The sequence below is a fragment of the Parasteatoda tepidariorum genome, chromosome 10, assembly GCF_982258835.1.
Source record: "Parasteatoda tepidariorum strain Cologne lab strain chromosome 10, Ptep-v5.0, whole genome shotgun sequence".
Lineage (NCBI taxonomy): Eukaryota > Metazoa > Arthropoda > Arachnida > Araneae > Theridiidae > Parasteatoda > Parasteatoda tepidariorum.
Window position 1 is genome coordinate 15425051 of NC_141764.1, and position 20138 is coordinate 15445188.

Here is a 20138-nt window from a genome sequence, read left to right on the forward strand (position 1 = left end):
TTAACTTTTATGCCAATTTGCATTGCATTGGCACACTTCAAAGACATATAGACATGTGCAATTGAATATTTTATTTAGTATGTTCTTTTCAATACAATATATTATTTTAACACAAGAATATTTATTGTTAACCGTCATAAATTACCGTACTTATTTTTAAGTTAGTTATTAAAATACAAAAACAATACAAAATATTGCATTGAAAAATTCATTATTCAATAGAAACAAATTTCATTCACATAATCTGTCACATAAATAGACTTTGGATTTCTTAAAAGCAGTTAGAAATTATTTTTTTTGCATATCACAGAATGAATAATTTTTGATCTACGGTGAAGTAAAAAATATTAAAATATTTATTTTTAATCATTTTGAACTTAAGTTCAATATGGATAAATATTTCTCCGTATTTTTGAAATTTAGGGAGAATTAAGAAAATTTCTCGTGGAAAATATGCGAGAAATTTTGAGTTAAGCATTCCAAAACAATTCATGATTCTTAAAATCCTGGATCACCGGGACAGACGGAATGTTCGCAGCAGTTAGGGTATGGTCCTTTTCCGGTTTCTTTTCTGCATTTGGAATCTTTCGGGGGTGGCAATTGAGGACATCTGAAATTATTTTCAAAAAAAGATAAAATAGTAATTAATAAAAATGATATAGGGGAGAGTTGGGTAAAACGGGATCCCATTATTGTTTTTATTTACTATTTATTTATTCTGTTAAAGATAACTACACATTATTTTTTTTACAGCTACATCACTTATTGAAGCACAGAGAAAACAAATTTTAAACTAATTTTAATGACTGTGAAATATAAATTTTTCTTTCCAAACTCTTACATATCCCGTTTTAGTATACCTGGGTTGGACAAAACGGGATAGAGTTTACAATGTTAAATTTTTTTGTGCAAAACTAACTGTAAAACATAATGACTAACAGAAAACTGTAAAGCAAAATTTCTAAAAATTGTATTTATAGGATTTTATCGCTTCTAACATTTTTGCATAGACTGTTGTCTATAATTAAGTACACAAAAATTATGATACTACATATGTATTTAAAGATTTTATGAGTTTTCAAGCGTGAACGCTTATTCCGTAATTTTCATCGTCGAAATGTGTCTGGTGCCCTAATGAAGGATTTCTTAGCAGTTCAATTCTCTTGGTTCTTTCTTGTAATTTTAACATCCTTTCTTTTCTTCTTTCTTTCTTTCTTTTTCTTCTAATTATAATTCACTTTTCATGGAGATGATGTTATTACTACAGTTTTCTTCCTTCTCTTAGCAGCCATTTTTTCTGGGACGATACATTATCATCTCTTGCCAAATTTACTAGTTCCAAACTTTAGGTGTGACAGTTATGCCCATCAAGCAGCAACAGCACTGGATTTTTATGCCTAGAGTTGAAAAATTCTACAAACTCTTAAATCCAAACAATGAATGTCTCCTTAGTGTTCCATCCGGCATCATCTATGAGTCTTGGGTTTTCCTTCACTCGAGGAAATACAAACATAGGAGGGACGAATACCCCAGCTGCACTGATGCATGTTTCAACAGTAACCAAAACTCCTCGTTCGTCGGAAGACAAGCTACCCACTTGCTTTTTGCCTCGTAGACTCAACACTTTTGAAGGCTTGTTTGCCACTGTTAGAATTTCTGTTTCATTAACATTATAAATATCATTCGGAGTAATCCTATGTTTACTTAATAGAGAATTCAAAAAACTGCTTAACTGCAGTGCGATTAAATTCTTTTGCTCGGGTCATACTCGTGAATTCTGGACTCATGGATTCTTTATGTCTGCCAAGAAATGAATGCAACCAAGACATAGTAATTTTTTTCCTGTGTTAAAATTCTGCTTAATATTGTTTCTCTCAGCTTACTCAAATACTAGCATTCGTATGTCCGTTAGAGTTATACCAAATAATCTCTCTTCTAGAGCCAATACATGCTCATGCGTTTTTTTTTTTTTTTTTTGCTCGGCGGGTCAATGTATTTGTAGAACCCTTTTTTACCTTTCTTTCAATATAATAATATAGTAGAATATGATATATAGTAGAAGTATTAATACTAATATAGTAACTATAATTTCAATAGAGTAGAAGTAATAGGCCAACAAATAAATAGGTGGATAAAACGGGACATAGAAAAACTGTATCCCGTTTTATCCAACTCTTAAGCGTCCCGTTTTGTCAAACTCAGACACTTTTCAAAACAGACATGGCTGTTGCCTGAAGGTAAAAGAAAAATTAGATAGACTAGACATGAGAATATTCGTTAATAAATGCTTCATCAAATGTAATATTCCCCGGAATCGTAATCTCAGATATGTATGCAGTACAATGTAAAAAACCACGCACGTAAATGTAGAAAATGGCAAGGAAAATAGAGTAAAAAAGCTCTGAGACCTAGAACTTTCTATCCTCTCGAAGTGGTGTGATATAATCACGATATAATCATGATATAATCACGGTCGAATAACAAGTTTCTGTATTCGTTCGCTAAATAGCTGCAAGAGTCTGGTCCCTAGGTGAGGTATCCCGTTTTGTCCGACTATCCCGTTTTATCCAACTCTCCCCTACTAAATGATGTTTAATGTAAACAAGCTGAAGAGATGATTCCTTTAAAAATTAAGACTAATCAACTGTTACGTTTCTTTGCTTTATAAAATGACAAATATGAAATTTTAATTTTTTAATTTTTCAGACGAAGTTTCGTTAATTCAAAAAATTAATTTCTTATCTGTCACAGAAACAGGTTTTTTGAAAATTGTAAATAGATTATATAGCAATATGCATATTGAAACAAATTTAACTCATAAATTTGATAGTAAATTTTTTTTCCAAAAAAAAAATTAATGAATATGATTCAAATAAACTTCTTTTAAAATTTATTCTTAATTATTTTAAAAATTTTAAGCTTTAGCCTTCTTTTGAAGATGATAGAATATTTTTAAAAGGACATTTTTCTTTAAATTTTGGTCATAAAAAAATTCTCTAATCTCAATTAATAAGGTACTTATATAACATAAACTGTATGCAAGGTTCCTTCCTCTCTCATGATTTTTTTATTGTGAGTAAAATTAAAAGCAGCGAAGTTAAATCGAATTGCATATTTACATAGTCGCTTTGTAACGGCATACGTACAAAAAAAAAAACATCGTAAAATGGATATATTTTGGAGCTAAACTTGTAAAAAAATGTTGCCCTATATATTGGACGTTGTATATTAAGGCGTTATTGACAAAAATTAATTATTGGAATTATTTTATTCTGCATAAAATATAAAGGGGGCAATTTGGTCGAAGGTACAACACTGTCTGTCTCCTAGATCAATAATATAAGAACGCATGATTTACGTTATCGTAAAACGTTCTTTTTCATGACAGTAATCAATATCCTTAATTTTAAGGCAAATTTAAAAAGATTTATAAAAAAAATTATTATTTAAATGAATTTACTGTGTAGGAAACAATATTCCCATTTTGCACGTTAGTTCCTGGCAGTAAGGATGTTCTTTTTGAATTTTTTCTCCATTTTTAACTTTACCGCAGTCAGCTGAAATGTAAAACAAAAATTAGAGAATACACAGAATATAAAAGTTAAGAGAATATTTATTATCTATATTATATGGATGTTTCAAGGAAACTGACTTTTTTGAATTTGAGGAAAGAAAAAAGAAGATAGTATTGATGAATATTGAAACGCAACTTCTTTGTGTATGATTGTTGAACTATATCCAGAAGAGCCTCTGGATGTGCTCTAATGCCTCTGAGTTTTATATACAGACTCATCCCTGATTTAAGATAGATCAGTTTACTGGTTAGACATATCAATTATTAGATTGAAGTTTATAGAAGCTTTTTTATCCAAAGTGCTTCTTTGCTTCCCAATATGTATTATTTTAATGCAAAGATCTATGCAATCAATCTAGTACTAGAAAGCTTCAAAACAATGGCAAATATGTTTACAAAAGTGGTTGTCCTAGTTTTTTCAATATCAGCTATATAATCAGTGAAACCGCTAGTCTGAAACTGAAATCATAATTGAAATTAAGCAAACTTAAAGCTTTCTTAAATTGGAGAAAATTATCCATTTTCAGTTGGTTTTATCACACGTTGGTATCGAAATTGAAATTGGCGAACGAGTAGACTTTTTAACGAAAACCAAAACAACATGACCTAAATTAATTCAAGAAATATCAGAAAAATAATGCTTAATAAATATTGAATTTTATTTTGTGCTATAATGTATTTATTTTAACTTTTGGCTTTTGTTTAAACATTATGAATTTTCTTTAATAAAAATATTCAATTCAAATTTACATTATTTTTTGCCCTTTCATTCTGCAAGCTCTGCAGTCTTTTATATATATATATATATATATATATATATATATATATATATATATATATATATATATATATATATATATATATATATATATATATATATATATTCCCTCGATTATATCCACATAAAGGATTGCTTTCTAATATTGTATCAAAATAGCCGAAACAAAATATATCAATACAATAGTGTTAGAAGCACTCAAAAAATTTTACAAAAAATTTGCAACAAATAAAATAGAACACATTAAGTAAAAATATCACGTAAAAACAGAAAATTAAACATAAAGAAAAAGCAGAATAAAACATGAAACGAAGTTCATAAAGCGAGTAGCGAATTCAAATGAACTTGCATGAACGGGAAATTTTTCAAGAATGCTTTAAAATAGTTTCGTAACACGATTGCCAGGTTACAAAATATGAAAACATAAGCGCGGAACGAGGTAAAAGCGTAAATGGGGTTTTGTTTTATAGTGCGTTCTTACTGCAGTACTGAAGTGCGTTTGATTTGTTAGTTACCTTGGATGGGCCGAAAATGGAAGTGCTCAGGATAATATAATACTGTATAATTTAAAGAAGTTGACAGTTAATAATTTTAGTAAATTATCGTTTGTTTAAGAAAAAAAAATTAAATAAAATAGAAAAGAGAAAGAAACATTAATTGCCTGTTTTGCACATAATTGTAGCCATGGAATTGCCAAAATAAATTTATTAGTACATTTATTTACAGTAACAAACAATTAACTCTAAGATTTAATATAGAATTTAATTACCTTAGTTGAGTATCCATTGTTTTTTATCAAGTTTTTTAGAGATTGTTCATTTGTTTTTTGGATAAATAAACAGAAGTACATATTCTTTCAATTCTATTCATTTGATTAAAAATGGTATTTAAATAGATGTTATTAGATGCATCGGAATTCCAAGTAATTAGTTTATTTACATTAAAATTAGAATAATTTCCTTTATCATATAAATTATCAAAGCAGATATTTTTTTCCTTTATATTACCCAAATCCAAAAAATTGTAATTAATATTATCATCAAGATTATCAAGCAGGATTAATTCCTCGGGGTAAATATTATTTAATAAAATAGCGTATTCTTGAAAATTAAAGATAATTAAATCATCCAAATCCAAAATTATCCAAAAACAAATTTAATATCAAGAGTATAATTTTTTTCATAACAATGCAAAAATTTCCCTATGTTTTACTAATTGAAGATATTTTTTGACTGACAATAATTAAAGTAAGCCTTTTTGTGCACTTTATAACAATTTAACATAACATTAAAATTTTTCAATTCATTTATGATACTAATAATTTTTGATGAAAAATAAAGGGTAAATACGAAAAATTCAAAAATTTTAATTTTTTGTTTATACTTATAAGGGCATCAAAATTTTCGATGTTCACACTTATTTTCTGATATTTTATACATTTTCAAACAATTCTGGAGTTGTAAAAATAGTGTGCCTACTATTTATTATTATTTTTTTTTATTATCAAAAGTTGCAGGTTCTAGAGATCTGCCCGTATATATATATATATATATATATATATATATATATATATATATATATATATATATATATATATATATATATATATATATATATATATATATATATATATATATATATATATAATAAATTAATAAATACAAGAAAACACTAGGAAAGTTATGAAAAACAATAAGTTTCATTTATTGCGCTTAAGCTGCAAGTAAACAGCACTCATTAGATAAGTTCAAAATGAAGAATAAAACAAAGAAAAATTATAGACATATGAAAAAAAGGGGGGTGGGAAATAATAAGTAAAAAAATAAAGAACATTTTATTAAAAAAAGAATGTTAATTAAAAAACCGAAGAAGAAATGTTAATTAAAAAACCGGAAAAAAAGCCGGAAAAAAAGATATAATCTTTTCTTCAGCCCACACGATTATATCCGCAAAACAGAGTGCTTTCTGATATTGTATCAATAAAGCCGAAGCAGAATATATTAATACAATAGTGTGAGGAGCACTCAAAATTTTCTTTTATAAAAATTACAACAAATAGAATAGAACACAAAAAGTAAAAATAACATGTAAAAACAGGAAATAAAATAAAAGAAAAAGAAAAAGCAGTAAAACTGTACTATAAAGCGAGTAGCAAAATCAGATAAACTTACATGGACGGAAATTTTTTAAGAATGATTCAAAAATGTTTTCGCAGAAAGATTGCCAGATTACAAAATATGAAAACAAAAGCGCAAATTGAGTGCAACAAGAGGGTTTTAAAGTGTCGTTCTTACTGCACTGCAGAAGTGATTTGTTATTCTGTGCATTGATTTATTAGTTACCAAGGATGTGCCCGAAATGGATGTGCGCAAGGTAATATTATACTGGAAAATTTTAAAAATTGAGCATAAATAGCTTTAGAAAATAGATGTTTAGTTAAGAAAAAATATAAAATAGAAAAGAGAAACATAAATTGCCTGTTTCTCAAATAATTTTAGCCACGGATTTGCACGAAATGGATTAGCGCTTGGAAAAAATATATAAACTATCCAAGAAAAAAGAAAAAAAAAATTAATAGATAATTTTAACACGGATTTGCCTGAAATGAATTTGCACATGGAAAAATTAAGTTAGCTTAACCTTCTTCATGTTTTCTTGTATTTATTTATTTATTATATATATATATATATATATATATATATATATATATATATATATATATATATATATTAAAATAATTAAAAATTATTTTTCAATTTTTTGCAAAAAGGGTGCGCAGTCATAATATAAAACGCCATAAGAGTCAGTCAATCAAATCAAACATCATTAGCAAAATGTTCCTAGCAAAATTTTACCTAGTTAAAAATCAAAAACAGATACTTACGACCTATTTGTCCGTCAGTTTCAGTACGAACCCCCGGAGTTGTTCCTGGGGACAAATCTATGATATGAATTGGATTCTCGGGTCCGCTATATCCAACAACCATTGCAAATAAAGTATTGGTAAGCAACAAAAAAAGTTCGACTCTAATCATAATTGTCTTCTTTTGGCCTTCTTTTTATTAGTTCTACAAATTTTATCTGTTAAAATGAAAAAGAGTATATATCTGATTAAATCCATGACAAGTGTACCAGAAGAAAAATATTGTTGCCCAAAGACGATTTAACTCGTCACCAGTCAACAATGAGCTCATCTCAGTTCATCTTTCAATGAGCTCAGTTCATCTTTAATTCCAAGCTTGTTATGAAAATAACACAAAATATAAATATGAAGACATGCCACGGTTTTGTGTAAACTTCTGAGATCTAATTTTTGTTAATATTTAAAAATTTATTCCAATGTATGGACCCATAAAAATTTGCAAAAAACGAGAATTATTAATTGATTTCGGTAATTTTTAACTACGTGAAAATTGGCGACACAAAATTATAGCCTTGCTTCGAAGTGTAAAGCACTTAAACAGGGATTTTTTTTTATGCTCCTCAGAAAAAGAGTTTATAATCAGCTTATTTAAAGTGTATTTCAAACCAGGGCTCGAAAAACAGCCCGTCCGCCTGTCCTCGACGGTCAAAAATTTTCCGCCGACAACGAATTTCTCGAATCCGACGTCCGCGCGGACGGCCATTTTCCTGTTAATGTTCGTGGTACATTTTCAATTTTTGTTATGTTACAAGAGTCTTGTAAGTTACAAGGCAGCAAAATGACCCACAATACAGCAACATACTGCGCATATATTGATGTTTTCTCTGTCTGGGAGTACTGCAACGGTTGAAAGGGGCTTTGCAGCAATAAACTTACAAAAAAACACAATACGTACTGGTCTTAAACAAGAAGCTTTAAAAACAATTATGAACATCTACCTAAATGGAAAACCCCTTTCAGATTTCTGTTCAGAAACCTCTGTAAATCATTGGCTTGATTGTGGAACTGGCAAACGTCATATTTGATTCATTTAAAAAACGCAGTACCCTCGGATAACTTGACATTCCAGATAACTTGACCCTTGTCATTTAAGTTATTTCATAAAAGAAATACTGGTTATTATTAGTAACCTAGTATTTCTTTTATTACTGTATAATGTAATCCTAGTAACGACTAATTCATTGTGCAATTTATATAAATGTTTGTAATAAATAGGAGAAAATTATTTTTTTATTTATTTAAAAGCGACGGGTTAGTTTCAACGGTGGACGGGTGCATTGTTGGACGAGCCATCCTCGGGGACGGGTAAAATTTATGAGTTTTTTCGAGCCCTGTTTCAAACCATGAAAATAAGTGATAGATTAAAAAAATTTTCTGATACTTTAAATTTTTTTTTGCGGACTATTAAGTAATAGCCATTTCATTAAATGTATGCGCTATAATGTATTAAACAAGGAAAAATAAAAATATCTCATATAAAAATGACTTACTTACTGCTTGGATTTCCTATTTTGTAAGTGTTTTGTCAATCCTTGCTGTCTTTTTTTATACCCTTAGCAATGACTATATAAAGCATTTTTTAGTACACCCCGATTAATGTTTTATAGTATATATCGTAATGATAGTTTCATCAAATATTGGCCCTATTTTAGTATGCTTTTTTTAAGCTATAACTCGTACATCTAACTTTTTTCCTTACGTAATTAAATCAACATCTCTGAAATAAAGTATTATGATTTTTTTAATAGAGCAAAGACAAATATCAGTTTGAGTTACAGGCAAATAAATGCAATAAAAAGTTTTAATCAACTGCATTTTATAACGTATGTGTAGTTGCGTAGATTATTTACTGAAGACCGTTGTTATTTACTGAAGAATGTATACCGCATTTTGAACTCTTTATTGATGGAGATTGATTATTTTCTTAAAATACTTTAATTTTTAAAATTTTTTTTTATAATTAAATATATTTCGGTAGAAAAATAATTTGGAGCATTTTGTGTAAAATGTATTTGCTATTTTAATTTTAACTATGTACATAAAAACAATAAAGAAAATCCGTTCCAAAGATATTACTTCTACTGTAAAAACTTGTGAAATTAATATTAATTATTATAATACAAAACTTAAGACATTATTAGTTTTTTGATATATTAATGATGGACAATGGCCCTCTGTGGGCTGTCGCGTCACTGATATATATATATATATATATATATATATATATATATATATATATATATATATATATATATATATATATATATATATATATATATATATATATATATATATATATATATATATATATATATATATATATATATATATATATATATATATATATATATATATATATATGTGTGTGTGTGTGTGTGTGTGTGTACATATTTCTCAAATGGTACCGAAGAAAATTCTATTCAAGTATAATGCTATACTTTTAACTGTGGTGTCTAAAGTTACCTCGATTGACGAGGTAACTTTAGCTACCACAGTTTTAAATTTTACTGAAAGAAGAAGAAATTAAAATTTACTTAAACAACGTATATCAATTGTTAAAGCCTATTCTGAAATCAAGAAATTTTTTTTCTCTTCTTTAATGAAGAAAACATGAAAGATGTTCTGGAAAATATAAAAGTAGCTAAAGTAACCCAAGGTGACGATACATTTCAATACAAATTTATTCACTTATTATTAAATTATAATTATCAAATTATAATTATTACATTATAATTATTAAATTATAATTATTAAATTATAATTATTAAATTATAATTATTAAATTATAATTAAATATAATAACGATGCATTTAAATACTATTAACGATACATTTCAATAAAAAAACTTCAATAATAATTGAATTATTAAATTACATTTAAATATTATATACTATAATTAAATAATGAAATAATAATTAAATATTGCATATTTTTTAATTTTTGCTTGGAATTTTCTTCATATAAACTATTGTAAAAAGTTTATGGAAGAATTTTTTGATTTAAGTTATTGTACTAGTGGTATGACGAAACATGTGCAAAATTTAAGAATAATCAGCTTATTTAAAGTGTATTTGAAACCATGAAATGAAGTCTTTGATAGATTAAATATTTTCCCGGTACTATGTTTCATTTTTTGAGGACTATTAAATAATAGCCATTTCGTGAAATTTATGCGTTGTTACACATTAGACATGGAAAAATAAAAATATCATAAATAAAATTAACTTACACTGTTTGGATTTCCAATTCTGTAAGTGTTTTGCCAATCCTTGTTGTCTTTTTTTATACCCTTAGCAAAGACAATATAAAATATTTTTTTTGATGCACAGATTAATGTTTTATGGTATATTTCTTATGGTAAATATCAAAATGATAGTTTTATCAAATATTGGCGCTATTTCAACATACCTTTTTTAAGCTACAACGCGCACTTCTGTCCTTTTCAGATACATTTTTAAATACGTAATTAGATGAACTTCTTTGAAATAAGCTATATTTTTATAATTAAGCAAAGGCAAATAACAGTGTTTGCTCAATAAATGACATAGAAAGTTTTAATCAATTGAATTTTACAGCGTATGTGTGTCTAATGATTAACTTAAACGTCGTTTTTTACTGAAGATTGTATACCGCATTTTGAGCTCTTTATTTATGGACATTGATTCCTTTATAAAATACTTTGATTTTTATAAATACATTTTATTATTAAATATATTTTGGTAGGAAAAATAATTTAAAACCGTTTGTATAAGAAGCATTTGCAATTTGTATGCTATAATTGCAAATAAAGAAAATAAAAAAATCCGTTCAAAAGATATTGCTTCTACTTGCGAAAGTAATATTTATTATTATAATAGAAAACTTGAGATATTAATAGTTTTCGATATATTAATACTTTAAGTGTCCCTCTAGACTTTAAAAGTTCATTAATTAAAATTGTAAAAATATTTCTCAAATGGTACGAGCGAAAATTCTATTATAATCTATAATAGATGAAGGAGACTATTAGAGGAATAGTAAAAATATAATTATAGACTATTATGAAGAGATGGTTTTATTAGGGGTCTGACAAAAATTCTATCATGATTAGTTAAGACTATTATGCATTTGTCAAAAATTCAACTATGGACAATTATGGAAGGAAGTGTGTGATTAATGTGGGACTAACAAAATTCTGTTATTAACTATTATGGGTAGATGGATGAGGCTGGCAAAAAAGTAAAAAAAAATTATCTTTATTTTCGCTATCACTAAAAACCATTAAATTAAAAATAAAAGAAAAAGTAAAAAAACAAAGCACGAGTGTTCCAACGTTACTTTTTCAGTCACAAAGTTACCCCATTTTACAGTACCAACCATACTAATACCTATAGAGTAATTTGTTTCTACGGTACACTATAACAGTTTTGGATAATACAACTTATTTATTTGCATCAATGAAATTTCAGAATCCAATCACTGAAGATATTTCTTAGAGATTTTTAATATAGATATTAGCTGAGGAGTTTGGCCAAAAACTGTTGCGCACTAGTGTATACAATTAATGTATTTAACAATAATTACTATCGGTGGGGTTGGCCTGCATTTCATACTTTTTAAAACCTTCATAACACTGCGAAAAAATCTGCTGAATCTTTGTGACCATTTTTGTAGGAGAGGAAAATGAATTTTTTTTGCACTGCGCGTAGTTCATTTTTTATTTATTTTGTTACTATTATAATTTTATTTATTTATTTAATAATTTTTTTCGTTTATTTGCTAACAACACATAATTGTATGCGCATTAGTCTATAGCTTCATTTCAAAAATATTTCGTTTCCAGTACAAGCACATTTTTAATAATATATTCGCCCCTAACCATACCCTAATTCATAGGACATGGGTACTCCTCGATCAGTACTCCCAGAGGTATTGATTTTTATGGCTGTCACAGATTTAATATACACCCAGTCACTATTCTTCCACCCGGGGATTTCGACTAGCTGGATTCGAACTCCCATTCTCAAGAACTAGTTCAATCTTCAATTCACTCTGGTCTAGTCAACCTAACCTGAAAAACTTGCCCCTTAAAAAGTGTTTTCTGCTTATAAGGTATTTGATTTGGTAAATTTTATTAATACTTTTAACATTGTTGTTTAGGTAAATGGGGTATAGATTAGGTTAATTCCAAGACAATAAGACAAATTATAGGGACTTTATTCTGAAAATATTTATTTCCATACATTTCTATAAATATAATCATGTGCATCTTTGATCTTCAAAGCTACCTACAAGGGCTTAAATAGCAACTGCATATTTGCATCGCATTTGTACAAATAATTTGCCTTATACTTAAGTTTCCTTCAAATCAAGCCATTTTCTTGAAAAAAGAGGATACACTGCCATCTATAATATTTGTAGCTTTAGTCAAGAACAAAAAAAGATTATTAATGCAAAAATATTTTAAGGTAAGAATTTCTTTTACTTCGTTTTCTGTAATAACTACAAAAAAAAATTGTACAAGCTTCCTGAAATTTGAAAAACAGATACAAGGGAGGATTTACTACTATTACAAAGATTGTTCAAAAATTTTAACTATTGCATTCAAGAGAAACATCTTAAAAAAATAAGTTTCGTCATATCTAAATCATTAAGTATTTTTTAAAATTAAACCTCAGAAGCTCTTTCGTTTTAATTGTTTGAAAGATTTTGCCTGTTTACACTCTATTCAATCGAAAACAGAGTTTATTGCAAGTTCTACTTTATTATGGCGGGTAATTTATGTATGTTGTCTACCCCTACTTTTTCTACACTAGACACGTTACAAATAGTAACGTTTGGAATCGTATCTAGAATCTAATAACATCGCATTTAGAATCTAATAATGTAGAAGGAAAATGTTTTCAAAATCAATGGTACTAAATTCGACTTCCTTTCACATCCTTTGTTGCTAAGGACTGTTAGAGGGAGGAGTCTTTTTGGTGTTATTTCATTGGTTTTTGAAAATATGTTTCTGTCATGACAAATCTGACTCGCGTTTCTCCATTTTAAACAATTTTTACGCTATCTTAATTTCGTATTTACATTATCAGATATAAAGAAGTATGCAGTATGCTTTCTAATTTCCCCAAAAGTGTTCTATGGGACTAAAATCTCTGAGAATGCCAGGTCAGTTTTTGAACACTATTTCCTTATGTCATGGCTGTGCTCGATGTGGGAAAGGAACATTTAAGCTGCCGCTTAAGAAATGAACTTTGCTCCAAAATATGATACAGAGTTGGAAAAACAGCATTGTCCAGGATTCTTTGCGCGTATCTCAGACTTCATATTTCCAACAGCATATACGTGAAAATAATAAGCCACATCAACCTCGTTAGGCTGAGGGTCCAGATACTCTTGTTTATGTAGGGCAGATTCGTACTGTAATTTTGCTGCAGAATGCAGTGCATAATAAAAATCAGTGATTATGCAATGCCATTGAAAGTTATTAGTGGATTGTTTAAAAGTAAAAACTATAGATTAATCTTAATACATAGATTAATCTTAAAACAAAGAAAAATTATAGACATATGAGAAAAAAAAGGGGGGGGGAATAATAAGTAAAAAAATAGCAAACAACAGTTTATATATATATATATATATATATATATATATATATATATATATATATATATATATATATATATATATATATATATATATATATATATATATATATATATATATAAAAGAAAAGAATGAAATTTTATTTAAAAAAAAACCGAAAAAAAAAGATATAATCTTTTCTTCAGCCCACACGATTATATCCGCAAAACAGAGTGCTTTCTGATATTGTATCAATAAAGCCAAAGCAAAATATATTAATTCAATAGTGTGAGGAGCACTCAAAAATTTTTTTTATAAAAATAACAATAAATAAAATAGATCACAAAAAGTAAAAATAAGTAAAAATAACATGTAAAAACAGAAAATAAAATGAAATAAAAAGAAAAAACATTAAAAAGGGGCTATAAAGCGAGCAGCAAAATCAGATCAACTTACATGGACGAAAAATTTTTCAAGAATGATTTAAAAATGTTTTCGCAGTAAGATTGCCAGATTACAAAATATGAAAACAAAAGCGCAAATTGAGTGTAACAAGAGGGTTTTAAAGTGTCGTTCTTACTGCACTGCTGAAGTGATTTGTTATTCTGAGATTTGATTTGTTAATTTATTGTTTTTCTTAACTTTCTTCGTGTTTTCTTGTATTTATTTATGTACTAGCCACCTAAGGCGGCCAGCTGTCCGCCACGCTAAAGGTTTCCACAAATAAAGTTTTTTAAAACATAGCAGGAAATCTGAAGATTAGTGGACAATTAAAGTGTTTCTGTCCTGTAATTTTGTCTTCATATCCAGTTCTGCTGCAGATGTGTTATAGCTCTTGAGGATGTTTGAAGATGTAACTTTGCTATGGTAACCTAACCTATAATATAACTATCAGGTGGAGACTTGTTTTTTTTTCTTAAAAAAAGGCCTCAGAAATTGTAAAAGCATACAAAAGTTGCTTTAAATACATGAAAAGAACACGAAAACGAATTAATTTTTTATGGTATCTATTTCTCTATAATTTTTTTATGGTATCAATTTCTATTTCTATATCGCTACAAAAATTAACGTCGGGTAGACTATATTTGAGGGTGCCCCTTGATTCTCGCCAAGTTGTGATCGCGGTTGATCGCCAAGCTGGGCGATGTTGAAACCCAATCGTGATTCTCAACGGTTTAGATTTTAGCGTTATTAATGTTCAACGGTATGCGTAATTTCAGAGGTCCATTAGTTCTTCGTTAGATACCGGCTGGTAAGGTTACTTTTACTTCTGGTCAATAAGATCGAAGGTATGTGGGCAGTCGTAAAAAGGGACTTTATAAAAAAATGTCATCACCAGATCGGTACCACAAACGCCATTTTCGATTCATATTTCGCCGAATTTATGTGACGATGGAGGTACACAGATTCTATTCACGATAAATTTAGACAGTATCTAACTGTTATTAGATAATTCTGTGCACCTAAATCTGAGTATATTCAAGCTTAATGAAGAAGTGAGTTGTTTTTTTTTTCCTTTTCTTTCTGCACCTACTCCATTAATCTTTGCTTCGATTCAAAATCCTTTTTATTGGATTTATTAATTTTGCTTATATTGGGTTCATTGCAAGCTTTATCCGATGTTTTGTTGAAATTTTCCAATGTTTTTTGAAATATCATTACGTTTTGGCCGTTATTTCTGTTACCACGGTGTTCCGCGCAAGCAGGAATAGCGCCAAACATAAGTCACCAATTTCGCCAAGGGGCATCCTCAAGTATAATTTTACCTTATCGTCTTCGCTCAAGAAAAAAAAAAGGGCGTGGAAAGAAGAAGAAAAACTTATTATAACAATTATGAACAGCGATAAATATATCAAAGCGTAGCGTTCTATTTACGTATCTAATATGTTGCCACATTTTTAGTACAAAAGTTAAAGTTTTATCCACTTTGATAAATGTAAACTAATGCGAATCTTACAATTAAATTACTAATTCCTTCGTATATCATTGGTTTAAGTTGTCGAAAATTAATATTTCAATTGTAAGGTTCGCATTAGCATACATTTATAAGAGTGGAGAAAAGTATATGCATTTTTTAATAGTTTCTTGAATATGGCTCTTTGAAGACGAAAAAGCATAGATTTTCTTACAAAATGACTGATAACTAAGAAACTAATCCAAATTTTTGAAAAAAAAAAAAATACTTCTTCATTATGTCAAAACACAATTATGTGCCGAGTTTCGTGCCTGGGCGAGGCTTCTGGGGCGATATATTGTGATTACAGACACACACACACACAGCCGCGTTTATTATTATGTATATATATATATATATATATATATATATATATATATATATATATATATATATATATATATATATATATATATATATATATATATATATATATATGTATATATATATATATATGTATATATATATATGTATATATATATATGTATATATATATATATATGTATATATATATATATATATATATATATATATATATATACATATATATATATATACATATATATATATATATATATATATATATATATATATATATATATATATGTATATATGTATATATATATATATGTATATATATATATATATATATATATATATATATATATATATATATATATATATATATATATATATATATATATATATATATATATTTTTTTTTTTTTTTTTTTTTTTTTTTTTTTTGTTTAAAAAAAAATTCCAGGAATCTGTTGTGCCAGCTGTAATTATATTCTGAGTTACAAACATCTTATATTTAACCATGTGAAATTGTTTCCTTTTATTAACTTTGCACCCCTACTGAAGATGCGACATCCATATCTCTTCTGATTGATACTGTTTATTTTCGTTGTAATGTTTGTTTGTATTTAGTTCATTTCTAAGTAACGCTGTTTTCTGAATTTCATATTTAATATTCTACCTATTTGTAAAAACTCTAATTTGAAAATTGTGAATATGTTTGCTTATGTGATTGAACTGTTGCCCGCACTTCGAACTTTCGGAGTGTTCAGGGATGCCCCTTTCGGGGGCGGGGCTGGGTTAACCTAATTATTAGTAGTCGCAAGCTCATAAAATATGGTCGACTGTTCAACGACGGTTATAAAAAAATTTTAATTATTATTTTGCTATACTCAAATAAAAGAGACAAATAACCGTAAATGCAATAGTATTCGAACTGTTAACAGTGAGAAAAACCGTTTATTAACTGTTTCCCCCTAATATGATTAAACTGCAAGAGTTTAATTGCACCTACTAGATCTAATGAAGCTACTTAGTTCTTCTCAGATGGGTAAACATTATGGCTGAAAAGAGTAGTCTGTTTATCACATAGCCGACAAAACGGGTGATCGATACCCAGCGTTTTTTCCACAATATTTCGTCCACTCCCTTCACATGAAGAGTTTCCAGAGTCCTGCACTTCCAAATATGAGACCCTGGGCTCATACTCTCTTACTATACTCTCATTCTCGAATGCATGGCAGCACCACAAAGCAGCTAAACTATATTCAGTGTGCATTGAAATGTCTTTTTTACGATTAGGAAACCATGCAAGTTGCATATGATTAAAAAAGTGCATAGTTTTGCATTAATGTTTTTTTCCCCTTACTAGTGGTAAACGGTTTCAAAACCGTAAAGTTAAAAAATTTTTTTACCGTAAATATTACGGTTAATTGGATGGATAGACTGTTGCAATAATTTTACCATAATTTCAGAATGAAAATTATAACAGTGTAGTATCACTGAACAGTAAGCGCAAAAATGACTGAATAAGTATATAAGTATTCTCAAAAATATGAAGCAATGATAAAATATTATAATTAACACGCCATTCGTCTCGAAAAATAGTGAAGCACGTGTCTAGACTATTCGAAATCGTCCGAGGAATAGGATTTTTAAGGTCGAAAATGTCTAGAGTCTATGGAAAATTCACGAATAGGGGGAGAGATAAGCAATCGGGCAACCTGCAAAAGATAAGTGATCTTCTATGAGCGTGTTGTATGCACTATATTGCTTGCATACATCACGCCGTGCAGTACGTAGCCTCTATAGTCAGACTTTAGCTCGTTGCCAAACGCTACCCAAAATGAGGGTGCCAAGCGCGTATCAGTAAACGGACCATACAACGCGCATTTTACTTCTGGAATTTTGGTAGCCGTAGAGCAATCTTGTTATTAACTTGTTATAATAATTCAATATTTATTTTATTCGTTATTGCATATCAAATGAGAAGAAAAGTTTTTATAACATAAAATGAAATAAAATGAAAAAAAATATGACTTACTCTCTGATTTTCACTGTTCAAAGTGTTTCTCTAAAATCGTTGTGTTTTTAGAATCTTTTTTATACTCTTAAGAATGATAATATAAAATCTATTTTATGATATATAGAATAATGTTTTATGGTGCATTATTTTTTTCAATGTCCATGCTATAGTTTTTATGAAATATTGAGACTATTTTAACGTACATTTTTGACGTGACAGCTCTCATAGTTCATTTTTTTTCGGATCTAATTTTTATTGTATAATTAAAGATTCTTTTTTTACAAACTAAAAAATAAATGAATAAAGCTTCAAACTATTGGCCAATTAATGGGATAAAATGATTCAAATAATTACAGTTTAGAACAATTACTTGCGCAGAAACCATGACTGTTGTTATTTATTGCAGGTGGTACATTAAATTTAGAACTCAAGACAGATTTTTTTATATTCATGACAAGTACAATTTCTTATCAAATACATTGAAGAAGAAATATATTTTCTAGAATCCTATACATTAAAAAGATTTTATGAGTGTGCTTCGTACAATTCCATAACCTATAACCATTTCTTTCTGTAGAGATCAATATTTGCCAAAGTATGTGTCGAGTGCTTGAACCAATTTTAGTCACCAATTAAACAATCATTCGAAAAATATAGTCCGTGTGAGAGGGGCGCGTGATAAAAGACTTTTTGCATTTTTTATTTTTATTTTTATATCAACGGATTATAATTGTGTCGTATTGCAATTTATATTCCTTATTATTTTTTCTTCATTTATTTAAAAGGACACAACAGTGATTTTTGAAGTTTGCAGCTCTAATGAATCTAAAATGAGTTTCAATTGGTATTTTATTTTCCATTCTTAAATAATTATTCATTATGTAATGTAAATGCATGATGTAAAGTACTTTGAAAGCTATCTGAGACCATGTGCTTCTTATATTTAGTTAATTGTTTCAATCGGGATTCATTAAATCCAAATAATATAAAATCTAACTTGGTTTGAAATAAAGTGAAAATATATATATTGTTTTATATACTAAACAGCCTTCGACAGTTCTCTCGGTTAAGAGCATGCGATCTTACCTCGAACTAGCTCGTCTATACCACTTGCTTTTGCTCTTATTCCACTTGTCTCCTCCAAATTAGCTGCTTTTGTGCTCTCAGGTTAACGAGTACCGATACCGAGTTTTACTTCGGTGATCTACTGGGATTCGTGACTTACAATCAGAGGAATATCATAAACAAGCGTTTAAAATTTCAAGCTTATGATTGCTCACTCAATGAATACTTCAGTTTTCAGTATTTTTCTTTTTTGTCAGCATGAAAAAGAAATTTTATATTTTTAACTAAATTCAGACACACCTATTAATATTTTGTACAGTAAGAATTTTTATACATTGTAGATAGGTAACTAATCATTCTAATCGACTGAATAAAAAAGATATAAACAATATTTTGCCACCCTCGAAATTATTCCAGGGTAAATATTTTTCTTAAAATTATTTTAAATATGAGCAAAAAATTTCAGATATATGCTGAAAGCCAAACGCGTGATAGCGGGTTAAATTTAAATGCAATTTCAATAATGCGGGATTTAAATTATGTGAAAATGTTACGACTATAACTTAGTCTTCATTTTGTATGCCCTATTTCAGAAATTTGTGCATCTTAAAATGTGCAAAACAGAAAAATTTAAAATTAATTTATTTCTTTTTATTTACTTTATATTAAAAATATTTAAAGCAATTACTATTTAAATATTCATACATAAGTTGTGAAAACAAGTATAAAGCTTCGTAAATGATTTTATGTTAAGATATGCAGCAGTATATAGGAAATCATACTGGCAGAACTTAGAAATATCAAAAATTTTCTTTTTATCTCAAATCAAATAGTGAGAAATATATATATCTAAATATATATATCAAGTATAATTATCAAATTATTTTTTTTAATAAATTTTAATTTATCAAGAAAATTAAATTAGCAAGTAAATTTAATGAGCAAATAAATTTA

General features: G+C 28.0%; 1 protein-coding gene across 3 annotated transcripts; it reads right to left on the bottom strand.

The window, feature by feature from the left end:
• Positions 1-50: 50 nt before the first annotated feature.
• Positions 51-18168, bottom strand: LOC139426227 (uncharacterized). 3 transcript variants are annotated; one of them, XM_087154242.1, is made up of 5 exons: positions 18138-18168; positions 10505-10564; positions 7237-7433; positions 3461-3557; positions 51-610 (listed from the first exon to the last, which is right to left on the bottom strand). In XM_087154242.1, the coding sequence occupies exons 3-5, from the start codon at positions 7385-7387 to the stop codon at positions 499-501; spliced, it is 360 nt and encodes a 119-aa protein (XP_087010368.1). In that variant the 5' UTR covers positions 7388-7433; positions 10505-10564; positions 18138-18168; the 3' UTR covers positions 51-498. The 3 variants fall into 3 exon arrangements, with proteins under 3 accessions (XP_087010368.1, XP_087010366.1, XP_087010367.1); XM_087154240.1 differs by lacking the exons at positions 10505-10564; positions 18138-18168 and adding an exon at positions 8766-8819; XM_087154241.1 differs by lacking the exons at positions 10505-10564; positions 18138-18168 and adding an exon at positions 8770-8811.
• Positions 18169-20138: the final 1970 nt, after the last annotated feature.

What these genes read in the sequence shown, in the direction of transcription:
- LOC139426227 (XM_087154242.1), bottom strand. Translation starts at nt 7,387, where the DNA reads ATGATTAGAGTCGAACTTTTTTTGTTGCTTACCAATACTTTATTTGCA. An exon ending in AACTGACGGACAAATAGGTC is followed by an intron (nt 3,558 to 7,236) that starts GTAAGTATCTGT and finishes TTTACATTTCAG; the next exon opens with CTGACTGCGGTAAAGTTAAA. An exon ending in GGAATATTGTTTCCTACACA is followed by an intron (nt 611 to 3,460) that starts GTAAATTCATTT and finishes AAATAATTTCAG; the next exon opens with ATGTCCTCAATTGCCACCCC.